The sequence below is a fragment of the Agelaius phoeniceus genome, chromosome 6 (assembly GCF_051311805.1).
Source record: "Agelaius phoeniceus isolate bAgePho1 chromosome 6, bAgePho1.hap1, whole genome shotgun sequence".
Taxonomy (NCBI): Eukaryota; Metazoa; Chordata; class Aves; order Passeriformes; family Icteridae; genus Agelaius; species Agelaius phoeniceus.
The window spans coordinates 39094746-39121462 of NC_135270.1; the positions used below are offsets into that span (position 1 = coordinate 39094746).

The 26717-nt window shown below is 36.4% G+C and overlaps 1 protein-coding gene across 11 annotated transcripts in view; it reads right to left on the reverse strand.

Moving 5' to 3' along the window:
- The window catches only part of RALGAPA1 (Ral GTPase activating protein catalytic subunit alpha 1), a 132349-nt gene that overhangs the window by 40174 nt on the left and 65458 nt on the right, over positions 1-26717 (reverse strand). For all 11 annotated transcript variants that reach the window (XM_077180450.1, XM_077180448.1, XM_077180449.1 and 8 more), the window contains 8 exons: positions 22117-22227; positions 21106-21174; positions 19707-19841; positions 18783-18966; positions 10144-11008; positions 8677-8748; positions 7601-7724; positions 5755-5910 (listed from right to left, as the gene is read on the reverse strand). In XM_077180450.1, coding sequence (XP_077036565.1) covers positions 5755-5910; positions 7601-7724; positions 8677-8748; positions 10144-11008; positions 18783-18966; positions 19707-19841; positions 21106-21174; positions 22117-22227 — 1716 coding nt within the window. The remainder of the gene's footprint in view (positions 1-5754; positions 5911-7600; positions 7725-8676; positions 8749-10143; positions 11009-18782; positions 18967-19706; positions 19842-21105; positions 21175-22116; positions 22228-26717) is intronic.

Sequence of the window (26717 nt, forward strand, 5' to 3'; positions counted from 1 at the left end):
TTTACAGGTTCTTATGTGCTTACATCACAGTAAGCCTAACAAAGTACCAGAGACATAAGTCACTGCAATAATAGAAATAATAAAAAGTCGTAGAATAATGTTATACTTTAAGCTGGTGATACACTGGAAACACCTGGAATTCTAGTTTACACACCAGTATTCTAACAAATCTAAATGCAGATCACACTGCCCTAGAGAGTTTATTATCTAAGCGTAAGACATGACACAAACATGGAGATGGACAAATGCAAAGCAGCTATTTTACAAATGTAAAAAGGTGTTAAAGATTAGAAAAATGTTGTTTATATCAGTATTCTTCAAGAATGAAAGTATCAAGACCAGAGAAAGGAAGGTTCAGCAATCAAAACAACAGTTTATGATATAGAGAATGAATTTTAACTGTGTGTATGGAAAGGCTTTGTTGGAAGAAACGTTAGGTGGGAAAAAGAAGAGTTGTAAGCACAGAATGAATGTAAGAATCCAGAAAGTGGACCAAATTAAAGATGATTTCAGGCTATTGGGCACAAGTGACAGGCACAATGGTCATGTTATCTGCGGTGATCCGGAAAGGTGGCAATGAGAAAGAGATTAAGAGCTCTGTTTTAGCCATTTTAAACCTGAGCTGTCGGGAAGACAGCCCTGAGGAGATAAAAGAGAAAAACAGATTTTTTTTAAGGCTTGCTTTGAAACTCTACTCCATTAGAACAAATATATAAAAATGACTGACTGTTAGGTTACCTGAAATTTCAAATTTAACTCAAAATACTTTAAAATATTCTTACTCTATAACCATCATCATGTGTCAGCTCTCCTAATACATTTATGTTAACTGAATACAAAAGAAACGTGAAATAAATATAACCAGGAGGGATGATCAAATCTAATTTTGATACATTAGTGTCATATGCTGTACATGTTACAATAGCAGCCAGACTTTAAACTAAGCTGCAGGCTATACTGAAATTTCCAAATGGCAGATTGTTCTAAGTGATACCAAGTATAATTGAAGTAATAAACGATAGTAAAAGCAAAGCACACTGTCAGGAAGAATTTAAGTATTTACTTTTTAAAATTAAATGAGTTAGGTTTGGAAAGGCAAGACAAGTGAAATAATGCAGGGCTCAATTTACTGAAAATTCCTTTTATTTATCTGTTACATTAACCCTTGAACTCTTGCCAAAATTACTGTAATTTCTAATACCCACTTACCTAAAGGAGACAGAAAAAAGCTATTATATTTTCTTCTGAAGAGCTAGCCCCAACTTTTTTCTTCTTCAAAAACTGAAGTGTTTATTACAAAAAGAACAAAAGGAGCAAAGAGATATGAAATAATGGCTTTATGCAGCTACTTTTGTCCATTTAATGTTAGCAGCACTACTGCCTACAGCATGCACCTTCTAGATGAATCTTTCACAATTTGTCTCAATAAGAATGGTGTGTTAGGGGTTTTGTTTGGTTTGGTTTGGGTTTTTAGCAATATGTGTATCTGTAACTGAAAAAAATACTGTTCTAATAATTCACATCTATAAACCTTCAAGTTTCCAATACATGTTAGCAATACAATAAAAAAACATAATTACTGGGAGCTGTAATGATTTTATGTGGTTATGATCATGTCATGCACAACTCAGAATTGTGTAATATACCAAAAGCTCAAGATTAATTAGTATTCTAACCATTAACAACATGACTACTTTTTATTTATATATACTGTGTGTATAAAATTCTCACTTGCAATGCCTTCACTCCTTTAGGAAGTTTTTCCTAAGGAAGGAGGAACTGGACTAGTGATAGCTCATTTATGTGTCTCTACAACCTTTCTCATTCTGTGAATTGAGTGTTCACATTATTTAGTTCTCATATTCTCTGCAAGCTTGTTCTTGTAAGGTTATTGTAAATACTTTTTACTCTAACCTTTAACTGTAACAAAATCAGAATGGATTGCATTATCAGCATTAGATTTTTAATTTTGTATTTGCAAATTAAATAGTTATTTTAGGTATGTATTTCAATCTTAAGTTCCATTACACAATCAGAAGTTTTTCACTGGTTCTTGAATTCATGTCTTTTTTTGCTCTTGTTCATATAGTCAGAAACAAATGCTTCAGAGGTATCAAGACACTTAAAAGTTTAATTTACTACTCTCTAAGACTGATGGAAAATCGTTTTTAAAATGGCTTAGCCCCTGAAACAGCAGAATCTTGATTTTACAGTGGCTCAACTGGCAGGAAGAAGTTTTGTTTTAATTTAATTTTGTTTCCATTTATAAGATGAACCTATCATGTACCTCTAGGCACATTTACAATATAAAAACCAGCAGCCATTTGAAGACAACTACTGCAAGTTTGCTTGTTTTTCTCCCATTGAATAAAACAGACAAAAGTCCCATGAAAGACCTGTAGAGAAGCTCAAATCCCAAGTTTCTCTGAAGGTCACAAACAGTCCATGTTAGCACTCACATGGCTCTCAAATAATTTTGGTACTGTGTGTGAGCTGATTTCATAAAACACAATCCTTTTGCTGATACATTCAGTCCAAGCACCATAAATAGTTGCAGAAATAGTAAATGAATTAAGACTGTTTTCCTACTCATGTCTCTTGGTAGCACTTGCTGATTTATCCCAAGATGTAAACTTCAGCTGATGTTTCTTTCAAGTTTAGGATGAATTTCTTAACATCTCTCTTTGCTGCTGGGTCCTTGATATCTAATACTTCTTCCCACAAAGTCTTTACTTGCTAAGTGGGAGCACTAAAAGTCTTACTACTCTGTATCCTTTATTTAACATATCATCATTAAATATACACAAAATGAACAGCTTTTAAACGTTATTAGATTTGATTGGAATGGGCCAAAAACTGTTAGGGAAGGGAGAAGAAACAGGGATGGAGGCTCACAAGCCTCTGTTCTTGGGAAAATATGCTGAAAAAGAACAAAATCAACACACTGAGGAAGAACAGAAAAGAAACACACAGAGAAATAAAGTAGCTTGATTTAACAGTCAACAGTAGCTGAGCCACAAATACAATCTCAATCTATTGATACACTCTACATATCCATACAGACTTCAAATATTCCAAATCACTGATGAGTGAGACTGTTGGTGAAGCAGGAGAGAAACAGGTTTGGAGCAAGCTGGAATTTTGAAGAAGCCCAGCTGACACAATTTTCACAAGCTGAGTCACAGGAAGGCTGGACCAGCCCTGAACCTTGCCTGGCAAGAACAGCTCTATGTAGATGGAGGGTGCTCTGTGGTGGTGTATCCCTCTCTGCCCCCTTGGACTTAGAAAAGCTTGTTAGGCCTTGGCCTTGACAAACAGCTCATGGGCTAAGCTCCTCTTTGGTGTATCAGAAACACTGCCTGGTCCCAGGAGCTTGTGCTATCTAATGAGCTCCTGTTTTTTAATGAACAACCTTGGAAGGTTCTTTTTCTTGCACGAATAGCAGTCCAAGTAGAACTGGTAATCGAAGTTGTAGTCAAGCTATCAAAGAAAGTTACCAACCCGAATTGTGGATAGAATGGAAAATTCCTGTGACTAAATTCAACTCTCTTGCAGCCCTATAAACAGTGGTTGGAAGTGAGACCCTTTGAGCTCTCCCGGCTGCAGCCAGCAATCTCCGAGTGGGACACCCTGCAGAGGCAGCAAACTCTCAAGGATTGCTGCCAAATGCCACCAATGAAGCCTGGGCTGATACTCCTGCTGCTCAAAGACCAACCCCTTCACTTGTTGAGAAGATGCAAACGCATCTGACATGAGTGGTCCACTGAACTCAAGGAGAATTTTTTGCAGGCATATACCTCATACATACTCCTTTAGATCTGTGTGCATGCAAGTGTAAATGTGCCACAACTGTACTATGAATGTTGCTCTCAGATTAAGTACTTTATATGTGTGAGTAAGTTAGGCCTACAGGTGAGTTTCTCTTGTGCTATAGTAAATTCTATAGAACCTTTTGTTAAAATGTTTAAATTAAGCTATCGATGTTAAGTGCTGTTAAGTTTACATGCTGGAAAAAGCTTTAAGCCTAAATTGTTGCTCAAGTCTGGGGCTGAGTTTGGCAAGGGGATCCACTCTGAACCTTGTGACTCACTGGGAGGATCTTCCTCATTGCTTTTTATCCTTACCCTTTCCCATCCTTACCCTTTTTTCATCCCTGCCTCCCCACAGACCATACTTGGTTGATTTTAGACTGATTGATTGATTGATTTTACGTTTTAGTCCGACTTTTCTCTGTGTGCTTTAAGCATCCATCAGCAGTAGACTGAACCTTGCCAATGAACAGTGTCACACTTTTATTTGAATATTACACCTGCTTTTGCCACTGCCTTTGCTGATCATTCTTTGAGCTACCTAAAACACTCCTTCATGACATGCTCCTAGAAACAGACATGAGATCTTGTGTTCAAGATCTGTGTTCAACTGAAGTCCACATAATTTTCAAATTATTCACTATTAATTAATTTTCATTATCAACTATTTTTGACCCATCTTCCCCCTTTTCAACACTTGGTAATAATCTAATTCAAACAGATTATAAACAAACATTGTAAGGTTAGTTACAAGCTGTGTTTTATAAAACCGGGTTTTCGTTTAAAAAATAAAGAAGCCATTCAACTTAAACAGACTCCCCCCCACATTGTTCTAGACTAAAACAGTAGCAACAGTCGCAATTTTAAAATTAGTTATTTTTGCTATTAATCATTTCTATAAATCATTTAACAACCTTAGTATTACCCTGACTCTACTTCAGGAAATAAAGAACAGAAAAGATGCAGCATAATAGGCACACAAGCAAAAGCATTTTTAATTAAAAAATCCCACCAAACCAACCTGAGATGGAACAGTGAGAAGTTAGATTTCATAGTTAGTCTATAATAAGAACAATAATATTTTTTCTTCAAGTTGAACACAAAGAAAAAGAAGTCATTAATAATTGAAGCTTGCCAGAGGCATGGCTATTTCTCTCTTTACTAACTGTCTCCCATCTAATTTAATTACAAGTATTAAAGTCCATGCTGAGGTCAACCAGCTTCAGTTCCTCCAATATTACACTTCAACCAGTGCTCATTAACGTGTCTAGTGAATGGATTAGCACATCTGAAGACGTATGTATGCAGGATGGGGGGACAGTCTGAGGATAGCTAATTGTTCATTTATAGTAGGACACATGTTCGAGACTGTAACTTATTATCACTAATGCGGAATTTATTAAATTCTAAAGAAAAAAAATACCAATACAGAAAAATTTTTTTTTCTTAATGCAGCTATAAGAGATCATATCGCTGTTGAGAACCTGTGCCTCCTCCAGGACAATACACCTTAGATAAAATAAACATCGTCTTCATATTTTTAACTTTTTTTTTAAAGGGAAAATTATGTTAATAACCTGCACATGACCCTTAGGTGAATAAAAAGTCATCTCAGAAAGCACTCACCACATATTTCTTAATGGGCATCTAAGGTTTCAAAAGTACTAAGATATCATTCAGATGTAATACTTTTTCTTCTGCACCAACCATTACTTTCCTGCACTTTTCATATGTTCTTGCCAACAATTTCAATGATTGGAAAAATCACCAGTATGGTAAAATTAGAAATTGGCAGAGAATATACCAACTTAGCAGGTAAAGATGTTATGATATTTTATAGTTTTTTGTTGTTGTGTTGGATTTTTTAAAAAAGTTACTGGATTTTATTTGACTCTAATTTCTCTAGGTTTATTATAAAGAGAACACTTTATTCAGAAACACCTACCTTTTTTGTTAAAGAGTCATCTGAATCAGAAGGCATTCTTGTTGACACATGGAACATGACTTCCACTGTTGAGGTAGCAAAATATGGAGTGGTCAATCCAGTGCTTTTGTTTTTTTGCAGTCCTCCCATAAAGCCACAATGGTTTGTGAGATTTACCTAGAAATAAAGACCAGGAAACTTTACCCCAAAAAAAATTATCAGGTAATAAATACACTCTTTATACTTTTAGATGCACTTTTAACTGAACTTTAAAAGTGAAGATCCTTTTCCCAACAGTATTGTTACACTTGATTTCTAAAAGAGCTCAGACTTGCTGAGTAGACTGTGATCTAACAAAATGGTGCACACCATTCTATATTCTAATGGTGCACTAGCATTCTATATTCCACGGTCACCACAAAAGCTACTGGAAAGATGAGGTTAGAAGAAAGGAAAGATTGTGTAACTAATATTTACTGCATTATTCCCTGATCATTTGAGAGAAGTCACTTACATGTGCTTTCTCAATTTTTTAAAATTCTCTGATACTACATCAACCTTGACCTGAGCTCTGGAAAAACTCTGTGTAACAGCCAGGGAATTTATTACCTTCCATACATTTTTTTAAAGAATTTTTCATTCTGTGAATATAAAAAAAAATTCACAGGAAACTAACTGACAATTTGTAAATAAGCTTTTAAGTCTTAGATCAATGGGAAATAGTCTGACACTGAAGTAACTAAGCATGTTAAATGTGCTGCTTTGCCTCTAAAACAGTGACTACAAAATGTTTTTCAGATGTGAATACATTTAATCTCTGCCTGCATGGGATATGTTTGTTTTCTTGATACAAAAGGATGCAGAATTTAATGTTAAAATGTTAAAATATTAGTTGTCTCATTATGGACTATTAATCCAAACTAGCAACTCTTTAAACTAGCTAATACTGCCTAAGAGAATTAAACCACTAAAGAAGGATATTTTATGGTACTAGTTTTGGTTTTTTTCCTCCTGAATGTGGGAAAAAGACATCTATGTTCATGAAAGTCAGCAGACTTGTAGCTGTTTTCCTCTGTTCCTGTGGGAAAGTCAGAGTCATTATCCACACAGTTAATCTGGTAGTGTCCTTTTATACCTAAGGAGTAAAGAAATACAAAGAACAAATAAGATTGACACTCATGTGGACACTCCTGATGAGCACAAGCTGCAAGAGGAGCAAAAAACCTGCAGCTTCCTATACAGCCAACCAGGACCAAAGCCATTCCTGTATTCTGTGCAACAGTGCCAAATGGAACTCTACAGTGGTAATTAATCCTGTGCATCTGAAAGAAAGATGGAAGAAAGGAAATCCTTATGACAGTATTGAACAAGTGACTAAAGAGCTGCAGGCCCACATAGATGATGGGGTAGATCACAATATCTGACATCTGGAAGAGAAGTAGAGTGGAGTGTGTGAACTGTGATACATGCCTGCAGGCAGGAAGAGGAGAGTATGTGAGAAACTGCTTCTCTGTACTTTTTGAAATTCCCAATTTAAGCAAAACTCAAACTTCAATGGACTTTACACTTTACAAGCTTACAGGGAAATCAAGATGCCTCCTAATCAGTCGGTGAAAGCCAAGTACAGGACTGCACATTAAAGAATTATCTTTGCCTGCACAGACTCTCTTCAGTTGTTGAGAGCTTGAATTTAAATGGCTAGCAATGCTAATGAAACTAAACCAGGAATTCTTCTCTAAACTCCATTTTTAAACCGGTGTATTTCAGTACTTGTGAGAAATGCTGAAGAGCCAAAGACTTGTAATATACAAAGATACTGGTACTTGCCTTTGTAAAACAACCTAGAATAAAAACATTGAATAAATACCTCCCAGCCAAGACCAGCTACAAAATCCTCATAGGCTTGACTTCCCCCAGTATTCGTAAGAATGGAGTGTTTATCTTCCTGTCCCTCAGCAACATAAAACACTGCAATCTTGTGTGTCTCTCGGCTGTAAAACAGAATGGTCAACGCATGACAGTGCCTTAACCAATATGAAATGAAAATATGCAAACAGTACACACAGAGCATGGCTTTTAAAGCATAAAAAATGCATAGTGGAAATACAATAGAATTATATGGCTTCTTTTTGGATTTTTCCTATATTTCCATTTCCTCATTCAGTCCTTTCTAGTGTCATCTTCTCTAGAGCCTGAAGTTTTGCTATACATGAGCAGCATTTACCCCTTCCATCACTTCTAAGATGCAGGGTGGTGCTGCCTGTACCAACTACTAATTGAATAGGTGGATTTTTGACATGGGCAAAACCTGTAATGTGGGCATTATCCACACTGCACTGCCCATTAACAACAGCACCCTCTGAACATCGTGAAAATGCACCTTGTCCAACTGAATGAAGCATTTTTACATATTTTTCAAAGATCATAATCATTTAAATGTCTTCTGTTGACAGGCTATTCTTAGACTTTGGAACAAATGGAGATGGTTTCTCACACTTCTACAACTTCCACTGGGTTTTGTTTCAACTTCTACAAAAATAAGTCAGTTTTCAATTCTGTGCGACAATTCTAACTAAAACTCCATGACTTCAAATACTGGGACCATTTCAAACAGCTAAACAATCAATCAAAACTTAAAATGAGAAGGCTTTGATATATCAAAGTTTTAAAAGAATTAAATGTTATGCATACACATATGCTTATAATTATAAGGTGTTTTGAAATTTGTTTATCTCATGATATTTTACGTGCAGAATTTGACACTACAAATAAAATTGATGCAACTTCAGTATAACAGAAAAAACTACAGTACTTTGCAAAATACATTAATAATTTAAAAAACTATTTAAAAAGTCAGCTCAACTCTCACATCTATGCAATTAGAGCCATTTGAGTAAAAGCACACTTAAAACAAGTAAGTAGGCAGTCATTAAAAGAATTTACCATTGTCTTGAGTCCAAATTTCTGAGTTCTCGAAGTAACTTCTCATTTTTCTTCAGGAGATGAAAGCTCCTTCTAAATAGAGAAATTTGTAACTCTTTTATTACCTCTTCACTTATGGATACAGAACAGTACAACAATGGTACAACAACATATCCAGGTCCACTCAGGAACAGTCAACAAATGCTTCTGCCTTTTCAACAGTCCTTTCTTAACATATGAAAATCAAGACATCTTAAAAAAAATATACAAGCAATTTTGCTTACTCCAGCAAATCTACATTCATTACAGCCCTGAGTATAACCTTTATTTCCTTCCACTTTCTTCTGTCAACCCCTTGGATCTGACTGTGTGATCCATTTCTTCTCTACAGAAGAACCATAAAATACATATGTTTACTGACAAAAGACACTCCCATTAGTCTACTGTTGTAGGGAGTGGGTGCATTCAACACAGAACTTTTGCTACCCTGAACTGCAGAGCAGAATTTAGCTCAGTAATAACCCAGCCAGCTGTAACAATTTAAACAAAAAACGAAACCAATATGTTAGAGAAAGAAAGGCAGTTTTCATGTCTTTTCAACTGTGCTTAAGATGTTTCCCACAAAACACTGTGGAATTAAGAGCAGTCCTGTTCAAAACCAGACTGCCTTGAGGAATTAAAGACCCAAATAAGAAGGGTTGTAATACCAACGTTTTGTCTGATTCCAGTGATACCTCAGTGACGCTGATTATTTTTGTTTTACTGAATATCCATTTCCCTTCATAGTAGGAAAATATATCAATAATTCTAATATGGAATTTGAAAGCAGTGGCAGAAGACAATTTCAGAAAGACCCATAAATTCTAGGATGCTAATATTTGTAATATTTGTACATACCCCCATGTATATGCAGACATGCACCTAACCACACCCACACAAAAACAATAATGTTAAGAGACATTACTTCTGTAATTGTTCTCTCCTGTTCTAAACAATATTCAAACAGTACTCAAGCACAGACAATGTTGAAATAAATAGTAGGGGACACATCTTTCTCATTAGCTAATACACAGGCAAGGCTTTGAGGCTGCATGCAAGCATGCTTTTAGCAGACAAAGCAGCAGGACGCTGTCCAGCAACACAATAGATGAGAATATGACACTTTCTGAGTATTATTCTGACATTGAAAGGTAATGATTTTTGCAGCAACATACATGGGAAGCAAAGGGAATACAAGATTCCTTCAATTTGACTTGCAACACTTTCTAAGGAAAGACTATGAATCACAATAAACGCAACAGATATCTCCTTTCTGTCTCCCTAAATGACAGGCTGAAAAGCAGAAGAAAGCTGCCATTTAGGTCTTAGATGCACATCCCCTCTCTTTTGTTAGCTGGCCTGTAATATTTTTGGGTTAACAAACTCTATTATGAAGGTAAGAACAGCACAGTTCCTTAAAAAAAGTTCTTAAAATATGAGTAGTTTTACCTTTTATCCCATGAATTCATTCCTAGTATACTGAGAAGTAATCTACAGTAGTAAAATGCTGACTGTGGCTTTTGTGAGGTTGGCTCGTCCTGCTCCATAGCCCTCATATTTACATCATTGAAATGCTTTTCAACGAACTCTCTCTCTTCTGTGTGCTGTTTCAGAATTGCATTGATGACATCGTTCTCCTGCTTTTCTGAGATGCAGACTGGTTGAGGAGCAGGGATGTTGAGTGAAACACCAGTTCTCTGTAAGCATTCAGGGCTTGTAACACCTAAATACTGCAGCAGCTCATCAAGAGCGTCTTCTTCATCCCTAATTGTATCCCATGTTGGTACAGTGTCTCTAAATTTCCTTTTAACTTGGAGTGTAATTCCATCTCTTGCAGATACATCCTCCACATGCTCAAAAGATGAAAGAGCATCTTCTGGTTTATCTTGCTGAGATAATGAAAGTGCAAAAGATGTTTGTTGTGAAGATCCACATAAAGATGATGGTCCATACAAAATGGCCGAATCCCACGAGTATTTGCCAGACAGATCACGCACTATAATTCTAACATTTGAATTAGCTGATGCAAGTCCAGCAGACAGTCCTCCCCCAGGCATGTCATCTTCTGCTTGGATTTGTATGCAAGACACCAGGGAAGTATTGTTTAATACAAAGAATTGAAGATTTGGGTTCTCAAAAAGTTCAGGAGAAAGCTCAGGACTTTCACTGTATGGATTGTCATTGTTTTCACACACTTGACTGGTCAGCATGGCAGGACCTCCGCTCATAGGATAGTGGCCCAAGTGGTTGACCAGATGTGTTATCACAGTACGAGCAGCCACAGAAATTAATCCTTGTTGCATGTGAGTTTTCACTGCAAGAGAAAGAGCACAGGTTTTAAAAGAAGAGTTCAGAAAAACAACACTGAGATTTATGTGTTTCTTTTGGTCTCTTCCTGAGAGAATGAGCGCTGCAAGCTGAGGATGCATGCAACTCAGTAACAGAAAAATATGTATGTTGGTCACCATTGGTCTTGTATATAAACAGCATGAAAAATCCTAAAACAGTTAAAGAAGCATCTCCACTATTTTACAGCCATGTCTCTATCTACAGATTATACTTCCTTTGCCATAGCTTTGCTATCAGCACTGTTCTTCTAAAATACATGATTTCTTATCTAGTGAAAATAAATCTTGAATTGCTGTTGAAGTAGAGATCATAACTGTGCTGCAAGATGTCCATTCCAACTGCAGTGTATTTTTATATTTATACACATCATTACACTGAGAAATACAAAGGAAGATAGATGCACAAAAGATCTAATCCATCTTAATTTCCCTGGGGAGCATATAGCTGTAGGTCAGCTTGAGAATAGCACTGGACAATTTTAAGTACAAAATCAAAGACCAGGCTGTCTATATTGAACATGATCTAACATTATCAAAATTTTTAAAAATGAAATCCCATGCCACAACTGCATTTTAAGAAGCTTCAGGTTAGAAAACCTTGGGAGGGAGAAAGAAAAGTTAATTGTGCCCATCTTATGTGAAATTCATCCTGTGACATGCACTGGTATTTCACCTTCCACTTGCATGTTATGTCATCTAAATTTAAAAAAAAGGTATTTTTAATGTTTATATCACACCCTGCTAACACAGTACTATATTGTTACTAAATTATTCTTATCAAGTCAATACTCTACATGAATACATGAGCTGGACCAAGTGACTCTTTCAGGCAGAGAACCATCAACTGGTTCAGGGGACCCACTGAAGAACCCATACACAAAAATATTACATTGCAGAATAAAACTGGTGGAAGAAGGAACAAGATCAAAATGGCAAAGTACTTGTTTTCTGTATCCCTTCTCTTGTAACTGGGCACAGATGCCCTGAATTTGGGATTTACAAAGGGAAGATTAAAAATCTGTACTCCTCAGGATTATATAACATATTTTAAATTACACTGAACATTGAAAACTGCTGCAAACACTTCCCATCTTCTTTCTCACCAAAATCCATCAAACCAGAATGTTCTGAATGATGCTACTTTTTCATTCAGTATTTACTGAGAATATGGAACCTCTTGGGCATAGAAGTAATATATAATGAATAAATCTCCCTTTATGTTGGATATTCATAAGCTGCAAAACCTAATGTTTAATAAACAAATTTCTCAGTTTCAGACGTCTTAATTGATTTAACTGGAAAAATAAAGGCAAATTTGTCATGTGTACTGACTGCCATTACAGATCTTCAGTTTCTGAAGATGGATGCATTCAGCAACTGCAAAAATAAACAGGTAGTATGTATTTGCCTTTTTTTTTTTCCCCAAAAGGTTTGGGTACAGCATGTAGGAGATGTTTGGGATTCTGGCTATTTCTTTAGGAAGCACTACATCTGAACTGCAAATAGGGAAACATTTCGTCCAGTTAATAGCTGGCAAAATCAATATAACATTTATACAATTCTAAAACTCATATCTACTCAAGTATTTTAATAAATTAATGCCTTGAGAATTAATACAAGTAAATTAGAGATACTTTTATCATGTATGGCGTTCTTGAGGTTTAACATTTACAAATACAAAAACATTCAGTGATGCTGAATTACGTGTCCAGATACTGGCAGCATACAAGGAAATTAAGTTATAGTGCCATCTGCTGAAACATAAGAAGGAACTGGAAGCAGATTTTATAAAAAACAAAGAGAAAATAAGCTGGGTGCTTGGAGAATCATTTATCAGCACATTATTGACTAGCACCTGGACAATGCAGAGGGTGGCCCCATCTTTATCAGGATATTTATACCAAGTATTTAGCACTTGCCACTGCAGAGATAAATAAGGTAATACTTTGCTCAGGTTCCCAGGAGCAGAGACACACAGGCTTTCCAGATACCTGAAGTCCCACTCTATAAAGGTTAAATGCCTCCTGTTAAGTTCTGCTGAGAGACCTGAAGAAATAAGTACCTTCTAGCTATTATTATTACTGTTGTGTGCCAAACCCTGAAGATCTCAAACTGACCATGGTTGTTTTGTGCCTCTGTGTGTCTCTTAGGAGCCTAAAGGACACATGGGAAAGGAAAGGTGACACAGTGAGACAAAGAGGGGAACAATTAATTTAAATTTGAAAGATCCATTCTCAGTCCTAATACAGCCTTGCCCTGAAAACTTTGCACTTGAATTAAAATCATAGATCTGTCATTGTTTCTTTTATAAAATTTGAACACTACATCTAAGTCTTCTCTCAGAATACAGAGCTGCTGATCTAAAAATGACACAGAAAGCTTTAATTAGAAGTATCAAGAGAAGTATACTGAAAAGTAGACTGTAAGATGCAACCTGTTATGTTGAAATAAAATAAAGTAATCTTGAAACATTTTTGCCACATAGAAAATCTGATTTTGATGATGGTTTCCCCAGGAATAAAAAAGGAAAAAATCCCAAGCCTAGTAATGCATTTTGAAATTATGAAAATTTTAAATTAATTTTGCAACTTAATTTATTCCTAGAAGCACATCTCTTCAATCAGGAATAACTGAACATTCAATATATTAAAACCTTAAAATGAGTATCTAAATCATGCTCTTTGTTTCTGGAGGGCAAATGAAAATATGCAATAACGCAAGCCATCAGAGCTTTACCACAAATTCTACAAACTAAGTCATATCTTTACACATTAAGGCAGCCAGCTCACTGCTTTGTTGACCTGTCTTCCTGAGAGAACACATTGCTGCTTTCTTCACAATGGAGCTGCCTCTGGCTTGGGCAATGTAATTTAAATATGTACATGATCATTGGGTAATTTACAAGAAATGTTATACTATTTATTTTTCTCAGTCCTGAAATTACCTCTTTTGTGGAAAGGCTGAAGGTCCATCACTACTAATTTGTATCTGTAGCATGAATGAAGGATTCCTTAAGATGTGCTATTAACTTTTTAATTCAACTTTGGCTGAATAGTTTTAAGCAACTATGGTTATGTAGTAGAAGTAAAAAACAATGACTGAAGGGGGAATTTAACTCTCCTTATAATTTTAGCTGTCTAAAGAATGATGACCTGTACAGACTGATTAATCTCAAATTCAATGGGATGAATCACTCTCTAAAAACACTTATTTTTCTTTCATTATGTTTAGAGGGAGCCTAAGTGTGTCCTGATTAACTTAATTTCCTGTATTTTACCTTAGTTTAAGCAAGTCTCATTCCTTTCTAATTGTTAACTTCAGCTATATAGACATGCAGTAACAGAGAACCCATCTCTAAAATATTCCCCACAAAACACAAACTGTGTTAATCCAGATGCACTATGTACGAAGTATTTTTTAAAAGTGTGCATTTTGTGTCCTTTCAGTAAAATGGCATACAGCAAAGCCTTATATGAAAAGAACTTTATATTTCTACCTTTTAAACAAAAGCTAAGACTAGACATCAGACAGGGAAGGCTTTTTCATTAGAAATTTAAAAATATTAGAAAAAAAAGATCAATCTATGCAAAGATTTTAACATATGTTTGGAGAAATATGAATATTGGGGTAAAAATCAATCAAATAAATAACTGGTAGACCACTGTATCCACGTAAGCTTACTAGAACCTTCCAATCACAACTACCTCTAACAGATTTGAGATCTGTGAAGATCAGCTTTCAAAATGTTTTTGTCTATAAGAAAAAAATTCTCTGTCATATATGTTTATGGTCCTGAAATGAAACAGAAAATTTCAGAAGTAAGCTAGCAGGTTGTGGCCCTATGCAGTCCAGGTCGGCTTAGGAACATCTAAGCTGGCTAGTTAGGTGCAGTTAATTAGAACAGTGGGTTTGTGTGGCATGGTTTTGGTAGTGTGGGGGTTGCAGGGGGGCTTCTCTGAAAAGCTGCCAGAAGTCTCCCCAGTGTCTGATGAAGGCAACGTCAGCCAGCTCCAAGTCAAACCAAGCTGATCAGCGATAGAAGTAATGCCTATTAATTTCTTTTTCCTTCTTAACTCTAATAACAGAGTTAAGAAGGAAAAAGAAATATTGGGCAAAAGGAAATTTCAGCCAGAAAAGAGCAGAGTGAGAGTATGTGAAAGCAACAACTCTGCAGGCACCAAGGTGAGTAAAGAGGGAGAAGCAGGAGGTGCTCCAGCCCCTGGAGCCGAGATTCCCTGCAGCCTCTGGTGCAGACCATGGTGAGACAGGGTGTGCCCCTCCCTGCAGCCATTGGGGGATGATGGTACAGATAAGCACCTGCAGCCACTGGGACCCCATGCTAGAGCAGGTGGATGCCCAAAGGAGGCTGTGATCCTGTGGGAAGTCCACACTGTACCAGACTCCTGGCAGGAACTCTGGTGCTGTGGAGAGAGGAGCCCATGCTGGAGCAGGCTTGTGGAGGAGCAGGTTTGGAGAAGGACTTGTGACTCAATGAAGGACCCATGCTGGAGCCTACAGGACTGAGCCATATGAAGGGGACCCAGAGTAAAGCATTCATGAAGAACTGCAGTTTGTGGGAAGGATTTGTGTTGTGGAAGTCTCCTGTTGAAGTAGAGATCATAACTGTGCTGCAAGATGTCCATTCCAACTGCAGTGAGGAATGTGTGAGGGGCCCCATGCTGGAGCAGGGGAAGAGAATGAGGAGTCCTTCCCCTGTGAAGGAAGGAGCATCAGAGACAATGTATGGTGAAGTGACTGCAGTCCCCCAGTCCCCATTCCCCTGCACCACTAGGGGCAAGGAGGAGGTAGGGATTTACAATGAAGTTAAGGCCAGAAAGGAGGGAGGGGTAGGGGTATGCTGTTTGGAAGACTTGGTCTTATTTCTCATTATCCTATCCTGATTTGCTTGGTAATAAATTCAATTAATTTCCCTAACTCAAATCTATTTTGCCCATGACAGTGATTGGTGAATGATCTCTTCCTGTCTTTATCTCAATTCATGAGCTTTTCCTTATATTTTCTCTCCCCTGCATAGATGAGGAGGAGAATAATGGAGCAGCATTGGTGGGCAGCTGGCACCCAGCCAGGGTTAAACCATCACCATCACCATTTGTATACCTGGACTGTATCAACAGGTATACAAATGGTGATGGTGATGGTTTAACCCTGGCTGGATGCCAGCTGCATCTGGTTAGGTTGTTGCCAACACTAACCAGAGGAACAGTTCATCAGCCTTCACATAGACAAGCCCAGGGATTCTTCAGATGGATATATGAAAGCATCACAGACTTGCTGCCAGCAAGTTCTGATGATGCAATAAAAGCTTCCTACTGGTGTCCTTACTGAGCGCTGCTAAAATTTTATTCTGGTTTAAATGTAACAGTTTAATATACTTAATACCTAATTTTAAAGTTATTCTTTGTATATCCCATACTAAAATCTACCACTTTACCAGCTACAGAAAGCAGAACAAGGACAATTTTACAGATAATCCCAGGTTAAGAGCTTCTTTGTCACTAACAGAACTTGTGAAGTTACTGAAAAAGAGAAGCCAATAATCATCTCTCTTGACATATGCCTGTTCCCAGAGGATTTAAGAAACCTTTGTCCTGCTGTTTATTGCATGGCTTGCTCCACACCTCTCAGCAGATACTGTCTCCACTACACAGCTGTGTCACTCTAAGTCCTGTATCTTCTTGGTCTCATACCACATTATGCTGTGGCTAAGTATTTACAAAACTTGAGATGGATCTGACCTTGAACAATGGAGGCATAACAGGGTAAGTCAATCACATCCATTAAAGCACCCTGTCTTAGGAATTCTGTCATTTCAGCACTTGCAGCTTTGCTTGTGGCCTAAGAAAAGAGTTTCACAATTCCTACCCTGTTTTTGTAGAACTTCCCTGAATTCCCTGTAACTTCTGCCCTGCTCATTTCCATTCCTTCAAGAAAAATACTATGATAGCCCTTTTACTCTGCTGAAAGATGCTGACCCATTGGCATTCTGTTCTGCTGCTAGCTTGTACTAATTGACCCTCGGTCTTGACAGAGACCCAGACTGGTTGTTACCCACTAGTTTTACTCCTCTCACTCCTCCAACAATGCCAGGGAGAACAGATGCTGTGCAACCGGTCAAGCACTGCCAATTTTATTCTCTGCCTGGCAATGGGGACTAGAAGTGCCAAGGTTGCAGAACCAGGGTTGCCTTATAATGCTGTAGGTCTGCCAATTAAATTTCACAGTCTAACTTACAATTCCAGAGCCCTGAAACTTAATTTATCTGGAGAGATAAAAGGAACATCTGAAATTACTTTTATTAAGAAATTTAACAAGAAATCATAAAAGAAAAGATCATGGTTGGAAATGCAAAATGAAGATATTGATGCTAAGGCTTTGTGCAACTGTATTCATTTAAAGAGAAATCTATTCAGGGTTGTCTTTTCAGATTGTCAAATTAAAAAAGCCACACAGCATTTGCTTCTAACCCATAATTACAGATTATTACGGAATACAAAAGATGCCAGGCATAAAAAGCTACTACAATTCACTACACTGTAATAGAACATGCAGTGGAAGTAAATTTTGGCAAATGCTTTAAATATTAGCTTTACATAATATGTATAGGTGAGACTGTAATTAGGACAGAATGAATCCTTCGAAGCCTCTTTCATTCTGACCCTGCAGATGATTACTTTTTACTAATAAGGCCACAGCCATTTGACGAAAAGCCAACTATAGTACCTTGCTTCATTCTTCAGTAAATTTAGTAATTACAGCTCCTCCTGCCAGTAGTTCTCAGATCAGTCTTGTTCAATCCAATACTGAGCTTATTAGGGGACAGCTCTATGTTTAGAATTCTTTGGCCAAAAAAGTACTTGACGATGATGAAGCATGCCTTAGACAAGGGCACAATGATTAGCCATTTTCTCTACATAAAAAACAGCACGTAGTCACTACAGACCACAAAATCACCTGCTGTTAGCACACAGCTGCTACAAAGAACTGCTGCATTTATCTGGTTCTTAATACCCTTAAAAAAGCCTAAATGGAACAACTTAATACAGAGGCAGAATAGCACTACACAGAGTTGCTCGTATCTTAATCTCATCTTTTTCAATTTTCTTCCCTATGTAACCATTTGATATTTACTAGATACACTGCATAATACATGATAGTCCTCTGTGGCTTAGATTCTTGATTCTTTATTTTTGAATTGTGAAGAAAATGCTAATTCCCATGTCTCCTAAGGTTCTAACCAGATGAGAGAAAATTTCTCTCTTTTTAAAAAAATCTGTGGTTTTAAGCAGTGTAAAAAGAGATCAACAAAAAATTATGATAGGCTAAAAATATTCATGGAAAGCATTCAATACTGCAATGTCAAACAGGAACAAAAATCCAAAATTCTTCTAGAAAAAGGAGCAAAATAAGGAAAAATCAAATTAATTTACTGAAGGTAAAATGAAAAACAACATTCATCCATGTTGCAGTACTCAACACTTCTGCTGATACACAGAGCACAGAAGAATCCATATCCTATTGATCTTGGTGTTGTTCAGAACATACTTATTTCAGTTAATCAAATGGTAATTGCTTAAAAATTACATTTGCTCATTCCATACTAATGGTTCTTACCTAGTGTCTACATATAGCTGAAAACCTGTGCTGTAGACCAACACTTAAATACTGAAAACCCAGACAAATTTTGTTTGAAAGAAAATGTATTTAGGCAATTAGACAAACCTTCAGTGACTGGCTGAAGTTTAGAAGACCTCTCAGAGTCTGGAGAATGCAGTGGTTCTGGCTCCTTTAAGCTCTCTAAATGCATAAAAGGATCATAATCCATACATGCCAGATCAGAAAGGCTTAGAGGAAAATATTTTGGGTTGCTAAAACACTGAGACCCATAGACACATCCATGCAGAACCTAGAAAGAAACCAGAATTTCATTACATTAACTACTGAAATTTATAGTTTTATAAGAAATGAATTTTATTTTTATTTGCATTTCAAGAATCTACTCATTAGAAGGCAGGCATGATGAAACATTGGAAAATTTTAGATGCTTAATGTTTACAGAAACAAACTCTGGTCTGCAAAGAAAATTATTACCACCAAAGTGGAATTTAACAATAATGAAACAAAACTCACAAAACAATCATTAAGCCACCTTTATTTTTAGATCTCCTATCTTCTTTAATTACATATGCTAGGTCTAAGCTGCTAGAGGTTTTAATCCCCTTCCCTTGCAAAAAGGATAAAAACCCCTTTCTCCTGAGCTCCTAAAGACAGTAATTGTAACTTACTGTCTAACAAAAGCAAAAGTGCTTTTGCTTTTCTCATTGCTAAATGAAACTGCTTGATATATAAAAGTTACATCCTTTTGTATTAAATGTACAGTTAGTATTCTACAATACAAGCATCTGCAATCTATATGACATACAAAAAAAAGGCTTGGTTAACCATCCAAAATGTAAACCAAAATCTACTATTCCAAATATACCAAAGGTCAAGCTGATGCAGTGAAACATGCAAGAACTGAGCCAATCTATATTTCAGGAGTAGAATGGAGGTCAGTTTACAGAAAACATTTGCCTTCATTTCCATGGAAACTGACACTACCTTCATACATAGAAATTCTTAATTAATGAGCAAAGAAACATGTACCTTATATATACAATTAAGAACGGATCTTTCAGTCTTATCATTTTCTGCTCCTGTAGTGTGAAGTGGCTGCAGCAAAGTCTTCAGTGGCAAGGCCATTATCCAATCCAATAAGCACAGAAGTAAAGAAACCACCAACTGGAAAAAACACTTTCCATTACAAATCAATTAAGCCAGCACCTGCTATTTCATATTTATCCCTTTATTTTATTTCTATGTTTTGCCTTTTTTTCCAATTCAGTAAAGTCAACCTTCTGCAGCAATGGCAGCTCCCCCTTGTTAACCACTGAACCTTCAAAAACTACGGCATCAGTAAAAACTGGCTACAGAGGTATTTAACAAAGGCCATCCACTCAACAGTTTCTCATCAGGGTATGACTGTGAGCAGATACTATACTTAAGAGGATACCCACAGTTTTCAAAATTGATTTGTAGGCTGTTGTTTTTAAAATGACAGATAACACAGGTCCAAATTAAGGCTGATGTGCCATTTTGCACATATATTTCACAGTAAAGTGAATCAAGGATTACACAAAATGGAACCAATTCCCCTGTATTTAGTGCTTTATAAATAATACATAATGTCCTTTACAACATATCAATAATGTTATGCAGCACCATATCATATTTTATCATCTGAAAGAAATCCAACTGCTTCCTGAATTGTAGGTTACTCAGTTAGCAAAAGAATCAACTCCCTCTTGGGATGTTTTGAAAGACTTTGGAAGAGAATTAGATTAAGACACAAATCCACACCAAATCATCAATAACTTACAGACCAAATAAATGTTTTTGATTTTTAAAACTCAGTTGTGGAAGAGAAGACAATTCAGATAAATATCTGCAAGATTCTCTAAAATATTTCCCAAGGCAAACAGAAGTTTTTAAAAAAATCAATTTACCTAATTTACTAGTTTCACATAATGCATTCCAAGTTTGTCCTTCAAAAGTATAATAAACCTAATCATGAAGGGTACTGAGTTGTTTTATTTTTAACCAATTCTTTTGAAACCCATTAGGACTACATTTGTCAAAACAGGTAAGACAATTTTTATTTGATATTTCATGTACAATTGACAGTAGTTCATGGGAAAACTTGGTCAATTATGGAAAGCATCCTCAAGTGGAAAAGTGGGTAGCTTGGCATATGAGTGTAGACTACAACAGCCCCTGACTTCTTGCAAACAGAGACAGAAGATGAAACAGAGCTCTGAAGACCAAAATGAACAACAGATGAAGTCCAGCTCCTTGTGGGAATGGTAGCCCAGAAGGATGGAGCTGTCAGAAACAAACTGCACCAAAATGCCCAAATTTGAATGACCTAATAGGCCCACAGCAAAACTAATTCAGAAGAGACACAGCTTTCAGGAGGCAGAAAGTACTAGAAATGAAAAACACTTACTCTCTTGTCCTGCTCATAAGAGGAAGCTTCTGTACTGGGTAGCAGATGTGTAATAGTTGCTATCAGAATCTGGGGAAATTTAGCATATTTCTTTTAAAATACAACCTAAATATTTAAGTTTAAAATAATTTTTTAAGCAGGTAAATCTAACATGATACTGGATTCACGATTAAATTCCATTACAATTATTTTGAGACAAGTTACAATATTCCTTGACAATTTTTTAAAATAAAAACACTTTTAATTGAGTTTTGCAGAATACATTGAAGGAGTATGTTCTGTTTGACTGACGTAGGTGCATTAAGGACAATGAAATTACACAGCTACCTCAAATATTCAGGCATAAAAAGAACATGACTCAACACACTTATAGGATGTGGGAAGAAATCTCATGCTGGTTTGTGTATGGTGCTATCTGAGCTACATTGTTTCTTAGAACTACTAGAATTTGTATACACCCTCTCTATTTGATCAAAAATATGTCTCCAGAAGAGCACAGAAATGCTTGCTGTATCTCTTAAGAAGCTTTCACATGAAAAGAACCTAGGTGCCCTCTGTGGCTCAGACTCACAGAGGCCATAGTCTACCTCCTTGTTATGGGAAGCATATTCAAAATATTATTTTTGTTTTGTACTGAAACTCTTTCATGGATATGCAAAATAAAGTTGCAGATCCATATTTTAAGCAATCATTTTCTTCCTGAACTTCAATAAACATGCTTGAAGATATCTGGTATTAAGAAAAAAATTGTACTTTACTGACAACATCTTCATGACACTTTTTCTCTGAGAAAAAACAGGCAGGACATAGACACATTACATGTCTATACTGGAGTCAGGAAGTTATGTGTGCTGCAATTCCTTACTGTTAGTGTTAAGTAAGATTATGTTTATACTAATTCAATGTTTTGCAAAACATAATTGTCAATATTCAAGTGTTTAACTTTAGGGTAACACATTGTAGTGATTAATTTAAAATAATTGAAAATTTCAATTAAAAAAAATTACTTACTTGTATTATTCTTAATGGTGAATCGGCCTGATATAGTTGAAGCCTATGTACATAATGTATCAGCATGTTCAGCATACTGCAGGCAACTTGGGCTACTGTTTTATTTGGAAACTGGAAAAGAGAACACAGCACAGTAACAATGACAAAATGTTTTCGTGTAAGAGTACATTAGGTGGTAGGGTGGTCACAAATTTCACTGGTAGTTTTATACATACAGTTCCTTAAGTATCTATTTACCAGAGGAACAGAATTAAATTTTACAAAACTCAAAAAGAACTATTTTATATTCATAAACAAATGTTAGCAGCTAACATCAAAGTTTTGGGGCAGACATGCAGTTAGATGCACACCAGTAAAGGAAGAGGTGTCTCCTAACTGGAATAGTAGAATATCATGAAGCCAGGAAGAAAGAACTAATTTCTTATTATCTTGATGATTATTAATATTAATGAATCACTGCAAAGCCCCCCCAAGGATCCAATTCTGAAATCAGAGGTCTTTGCTGAGAATCAAGAGAGGTGATGAGCCACATGCCCAAACCACAGCCTGTAGTACTAAACATGAGCTGAACTGTTCTGCTCTCTGCTAGTGACTGCAGTGCCCAGCACATGTTGGAATGGAAATGAATTCACCTTGGCTTCTGTGCTTAACTCTGCTCTTCTTTTAAAGGCAGGAGAAGGCTGCTGCTCTGCAGCCTGCCTTCCACAGTTACTGTGCTGGTCAAAGCAGAAGGGAACACATTTGTACAACTAATTCCCACTCTTAGGGAGGATGCACACTCTGTTCTACACTCCTAAGTGGGAAAACATAGAAATTAAGAGACGTGTTTCCCTAAATTGTTGATGCACAAGACGTGTAATTGAGATTTTTACCTTCACTGCACTTGCTTTAAAACATTAAGGTGTGCAGTAAATGACAAGGACAAAGTTAATATTACAAGTGAATTCCTGCATTAGTAACAACATATTTTACTTGTTTCAATCTCACTACATTCAGCAGTGAAGCTGTCACAGGTATATGCTGCAAGATGGCTCTCTGCTTCTGAACTCAGAAAAGGGCAATTATGCTGTAAAAACACTTAGATGTAATTTCTTGGCTTCATAGTCCTTTTTCTTACTCAGACCACTTCTATTAACCCTTCAGGGAGGGATGTATCTCACAAAACTTAAAAAACCCAAATCTTTAAGAAAGCTGAAATGCCTGGGCAATGAAGCCTGAGTAGAAAATAAAGATTTTAGAATAAAAGTATTGAATGGCAAAAAACTTAAACTGAAAATACACTAGAAGAAGACTCTGTTCTGAGTCAGTGCTTCTTATCAAAGCAGAGCTGTCAATTTTTACATTTAAAGTCTTGAAAAGAAATGGTACAAGCACAAGGAAAAATCTGGAGTACAAAGCTTTAATTACCATTTTTTATTTGTGTTATCTATGTAAGCAAAAGGAAAAACTATGAGTGGCTCTTGCAAGTCATCCAGGGAGGTGGAAACCTGAGTACACAATGGGTAATTAATTCTTGTTCTGACTTTCCCTGTTTCTCACTCACATGTTATTGTTGACTTTTATCTCAAAAGAGTAAACATCTCACATCTCCAAATCTTCACAAACTTTATGACAAGACTATCATTACTTTTTTATCCCTCATGAGACAGCCTCTCTCCATGTTGTGAAAGTGCTTGGTAAGAGCAGGGTAAAGATTCTAACGCTCAAGCTTGAGTGGCAACCAAAAAAAAAGCAAAATAAAACAAAAAAACCCCAAAAAACCAAACTGAAAGCATGGCAATTTGATTACAGAACTTGAGATCAAATCCAGATTGCTCAAAACATCCTAACAAGCTAGCAAGAGAACCCAAATCACTGGAGAAGAAAAATGGGGTTCACAAATTGGTGTAGCTTAATACAGAGATCCTGACCACTGAAAGTAAGAAAAAAATACTTGAGAAAAAGACCTGGAGACTTTTCAGGGTCACTGATTAATTGACCATTCACTACTTAAAAACAGAAAGCATTTTTTTCTTACATTTTAATGGTTCTTTTTTTAAAGAGGCTCTAAAATAAAGATGAATGAGTAATTTTTTATTATTACTGGCTAGTTTACATAAATCAGTTAACCTCTTTTTTTCTCTGGTTGAAGAGAACTCTTTTTTTAATTTAATAAAGGAACAAAAGTAAGCGGAGACATAAATTTCACATAAAGGATAAAGTGTATAAAGTAATGAATATGAATAAATTTAAAATCTAATCTTGCACACAATTTTTTTATTATTCATGGGAAAAGCATCAGGGAGGAAGTTTTGATCAAGAATATGGGGGTTGGCTGAAATAGATCAAATCCTTCATGTGCTTCAGAGAGCTGTCCTAGCATGGTCAATATATCACATTTCAAAAGAATGCTGTCACACTAGGGTCAAGTTAATTTCCTCTCAGCAGTTCTTGCAGTGCTGTGTTGTGGATTTGGAATGAGAATGGTGTTGATAACACACCAATGTTTTGCTTTTTGCTAAATTCTGTTTATCAAAACTCAAGGATTTTTTTTTTCTCTTGTCTCATGCTGTACCTGTGAGAAGGTGAGCAAAAGAAACTGGGTGGGAACATGGCTGGGATGGGTGACCCAAACTGACCAAAGGGATATTCCACACTGTAGGACATCATTCCCAGTACATAAACTGGGGGAATTATCTGGAAAGGGGGTTGGTCGGGGTTAGGAAAAGGATGTCGGTCAGCGGGTGGTGAGAAAATTATTGTGCATCACTTGGGTTTTCTTTCCTTTCTCTTATTATTGCTATCATTTACCATTATTGCACTGTTTACTTTGCTTTTGATTATTAAACTGTTGTCATCTCAACATAAAAGTTTTGTCTTGATTCTCCTTGCCATTGCACTACAGTGGGTGGGAAGAAAGATTGAGCGAGTGGCTGCATGGTGCTCAACTTCCAGCTGGGCTTAAACCACAACAAACACTCAGGCACCTTTGAACAGACAGTTCTGAGAGCTGTGGGTTCTGGAAAGACATTTTCCTGAGCTCAAGCAGCCTCACTGACTACATGTCAGGTAATGAAACAATTCACCCCTTTCAAGTCAGTTATTTGGTTTTGACTTCTTTTACAAAAACCTTCAGAGTGGCCATGGAAACACTTGTATGATGCCATAAACATTCCACCTGCCATTCTTTGTCTCTGGAAAATGTCCTATGTTATAAAGCATAAGAATTCACCACTTTTATATTTAGTAGCATAAATTGTGGACATAATTTTTGAGAACTCACTCGATGGGGGGAAAAAAAGATACCAGTGAACTGGCACTTTTCCTGTTTCCCAACTCTCAAAGTTTTTCTTGGAAAGGTAGTCTTACCATAAGGTTAATTTTTGTAAGGGTCCCATCTTTCTGGATGTTAAATGAGGAATTTAACTTGTCCATACTTGAAAATAACCTATTGTTTAGCACTCATTTAACTAGATTTATACAAGACAATTTTGTGATGTATCTGCAGCATTTTTGAGAGAAGCAGAATAAAATCATAGGTCTGGATGGCTGGTTAGGATCTTTTGTGCTCAAGCTCCAGCAGAGGTTAATGTAGACAGAGTGGTACTGCACACAGAAGCACTAGCTACATCCAAAGCCAGCTGCTGAACTGCAGCTCTGAATATGCTTCTGGTATTTCAAAAATAAGCATGTAATTGCTGCTAACATTTCTATTCAATATTATTTGTTCAATTGAAGTTATCAGTAAGTTGGACTAGGCCTATAGCTCCCTACCCATTCATTTCTCCTGAAAATAAGAAAATTATCCATTCTGGGAGTTCCAACCTCTGACTACTTGGTAGCCTGGAGATTGCTAAGGTAACAAATTAGAGCTAATTTATTTCTCCCATGACAAATTAATGAACTTTTCATTTCGTTATTAAACTCAATTGTGAATGTATACCATTGCTCAGAACTAGAAAAAAAGACAATGTACACTGGATGGTTTTGCCAACACAAAGAAAAGCAAAGTAGAAATACAAAGATCTTTGTTTTCTCATTCAAAAAGTAATTTATGCTTAATATAAATGAGATACAAATAATTGGTTTAATAAATACGTCAGAGAAAAAGAACATAAATTACTATGAATTTCAGGATTAAAAATAGTTCAAATATTGATAAATTGGAGCAGCAAGATAAAACATCATTTGCCTTATACCAAACTTGCACAGGAACTTGATAAAATGCAAAAGTTAAGCATTATTAAAAACCAAGGGGAAAACACTGGAAGAGGGTATTAGTGGAGCTGCAAAGAATGAATGTGATTTTGCAAAACAGGAAATTGCAAATTAGAGTCTAATACTAAAAGGCCTGCAGCTACCTTATACAAAGACTCAAATCCTGCTTCACAGGATGTGAGCAGCTGATCTGCTAAGATATTTTTCAGATTCCCATTGCTTAAAAGAAAATAATAATCCCCAACATCCGACAGAAGTCATGTGTAACAGGTGTACATTTCAATTTTTATTAATCTGTATATAAAGAAAGACTAGACTATTCATAGAATTTTGATGCAAACAAAAAGCACATAGACCGGTTCTGAAGATAAACTGGAAAACATTTTAAAAGTTGAAACTATTGC